Source organism: Dufourea novaeangliae, unplaced genomic scaffold (assembly GCF_001272555.1).
Source record: "Dufourea novaeangliae isolate 0120121106 unplaced genomic scaffold, ASM127255v1 scaffold677, whole genome shotgun sequence".
Classification (NCBI taxonomy): Eukaryota; Metazoa; Arthropoda; class Insecta; order Hymenoptera; family Halictidae; genus Dufourea; species Dufourea novaeangliae.
In genome coordinates this window covers 9042-10841 of record NW_015374552.1, presented here as the reverse complement: position 1 = coordinate 10841, position 1800 = coordinate 9042, and the positions used below count along the sequence as shown (strand labels likewise).

At 30.3% G+C, this 1800-nt stretch overlaps 1 protein-coding gene across 1 annotated transcript; it reads right to left on the bottom strand.

Annotated features, from left to right (window-relative positions):
- Window positions 1-669: 669 nt before the first annotated feature.
- On the bottom strand, window positions 670-1350 carry LOC107193180 (protein SREK1IP1-like). The gene is made up of 2 exons (XM_015582581.1): window positions 1308-1350; window positions 670-1124 (listed from the first exon to the last, which is right to left on the bottom strand). Exon 2 carries the CDS (start codon window positions 1120-1122, stop codon window positions 670-672), a length of 453 nt encoding a protein of 150 aa, XP_015438067.1. The 5' UTR covers window positions 1123-1124; window positions 1308-1350.
- Window positions 1351-1800: the final 450 nt, after the last annotated feature.

Genomic DNA, 1800 nt, shown 5'->3' with positions numbered 1-1800 from the left:
GCTTATGCAAACCTTGTACTGGTTTTGCCCTCAATTTGACATATGTCATGATGCAAGACTTTCTGCCAATTTGCTTTACCATTTTGTCAGCCGGCGTTGCCTGCAAAACCTAAGTCAAATGCAGAAACAGATGGCTATGATTTTTTAAACTTTTGTTATTTATTACTGGCAGTTTGCTCGAAACTTATACACAACTGGTTATCAGAGTTATATTCACCATTTCTATAAAACTGATACCTCAATTTATTAACATGCATAATTGCAGTTTTATGTAGGTTTACATATCATACAATTTCATTTACAGCGAGCAACAAGAATAATCCAACATGACATTTTCACATCAACACTGATACAATATTTTACAATTTCACAATTTCTATACATATTATGTCAATAAATGAGGAAACCTATAGTAAAGTACATTAACCATATAAATTTTGATTGATAATACTATGAATTGCATGTACATATTTGATCACAAAATGTATATAAATTGTGCAGTGATTTTATACATTTTATTTCTTCAACTTCATGTATCTTTAACTGTCTTAACGGTCAAATACTTTTGTTACTCATTCCATATACATCACAATAATAACACTTATTGTTAGTCAGTATTTACAATATCCATTGAAAATTATGGTACTTATTAGTCTAAATTAAAAAAAACTATTTTTTATCATCGTAATTGCTGTCTGATATGTCATCCTTTTTATGCTTCTTATGTTTTTGGTTTTTTGACTTCTTATTCCTCTTCTTATGTTTCTGTTTCTTGTCATCCTTGTTGTTGGAATCATCTGTTTCAGGATCAGTATTACTAGTCTCTAGTTTTTCATGCTTTTTAGACTTCTTATTACTCTTCTTTTCTTTGTGTTTCTTCTTTGCCTCCTTTTGCTTTTTTTTTAATTCTTTCTCTCGTAATTCAGTCAGAGGTGTTACATAATTTTCATCACTGTCAGAGCTCGTACTACTAACATCCAGCACTATCTCTTTATTTGGATCAACTTTAATGAAATTGCGACACTGGTAGGTCAGGTGTCCAGCATACCCACATTTCTTGCATGCTGGACGGACGTGGTCCTTGTTTTGTGGAATCAGCCTAGAAAGAAATTCTGGATCCATATCTGCAAACAAACATGCATTAAATAATCTTGTAAATCTTGTAAATCTTGTAAATAATCTTCTAAAGTTGAAAATGAGTTAATTTTGGGTTACATTACAAAAAATTAAGATAAAATATCAAATAATTTACTGGATATTTAGTATATAAATGTATACAATCACTGTTTAATATACACAGAACTAACCTTTACACAATGGTATTTTGAACAGTAATTGTTATATTACAATTGAGTGTTGATAATGATATATTCAACTTCCCTTAATAATTTTCCTTTACTTCGTTCACAAGTTTCTTAGAAAATTATTTATAAATTTTAAAAATTACATGTGCATTTTCGTTAAATAACATTAGTAACCTATTGGAAATACTAATTTCTATGGGGTAATTAACATACAGAAGAATGTAACATATGCTTGTTGTTATGTGTTTTGATTTAATTGAAAGTAAAATTAAAACTTAATTACCCTTTGGAGGCTTATTGAAAAATCTACAATCTACTTATAAGAATAAACTTCGCCATATAATCGCTGCCGCCATTTTGTTTCAGAGGTTATTTTTTTTGTTGATTATCTATGTACCCTCATGAGCAAACTCGGTTTCCGCTAGGGGAAAAAGTGACGTAAAAGAAGCTGTGATGGGATTTGGAACGCTTCGAATCGCTTCGAATCTGTACACGG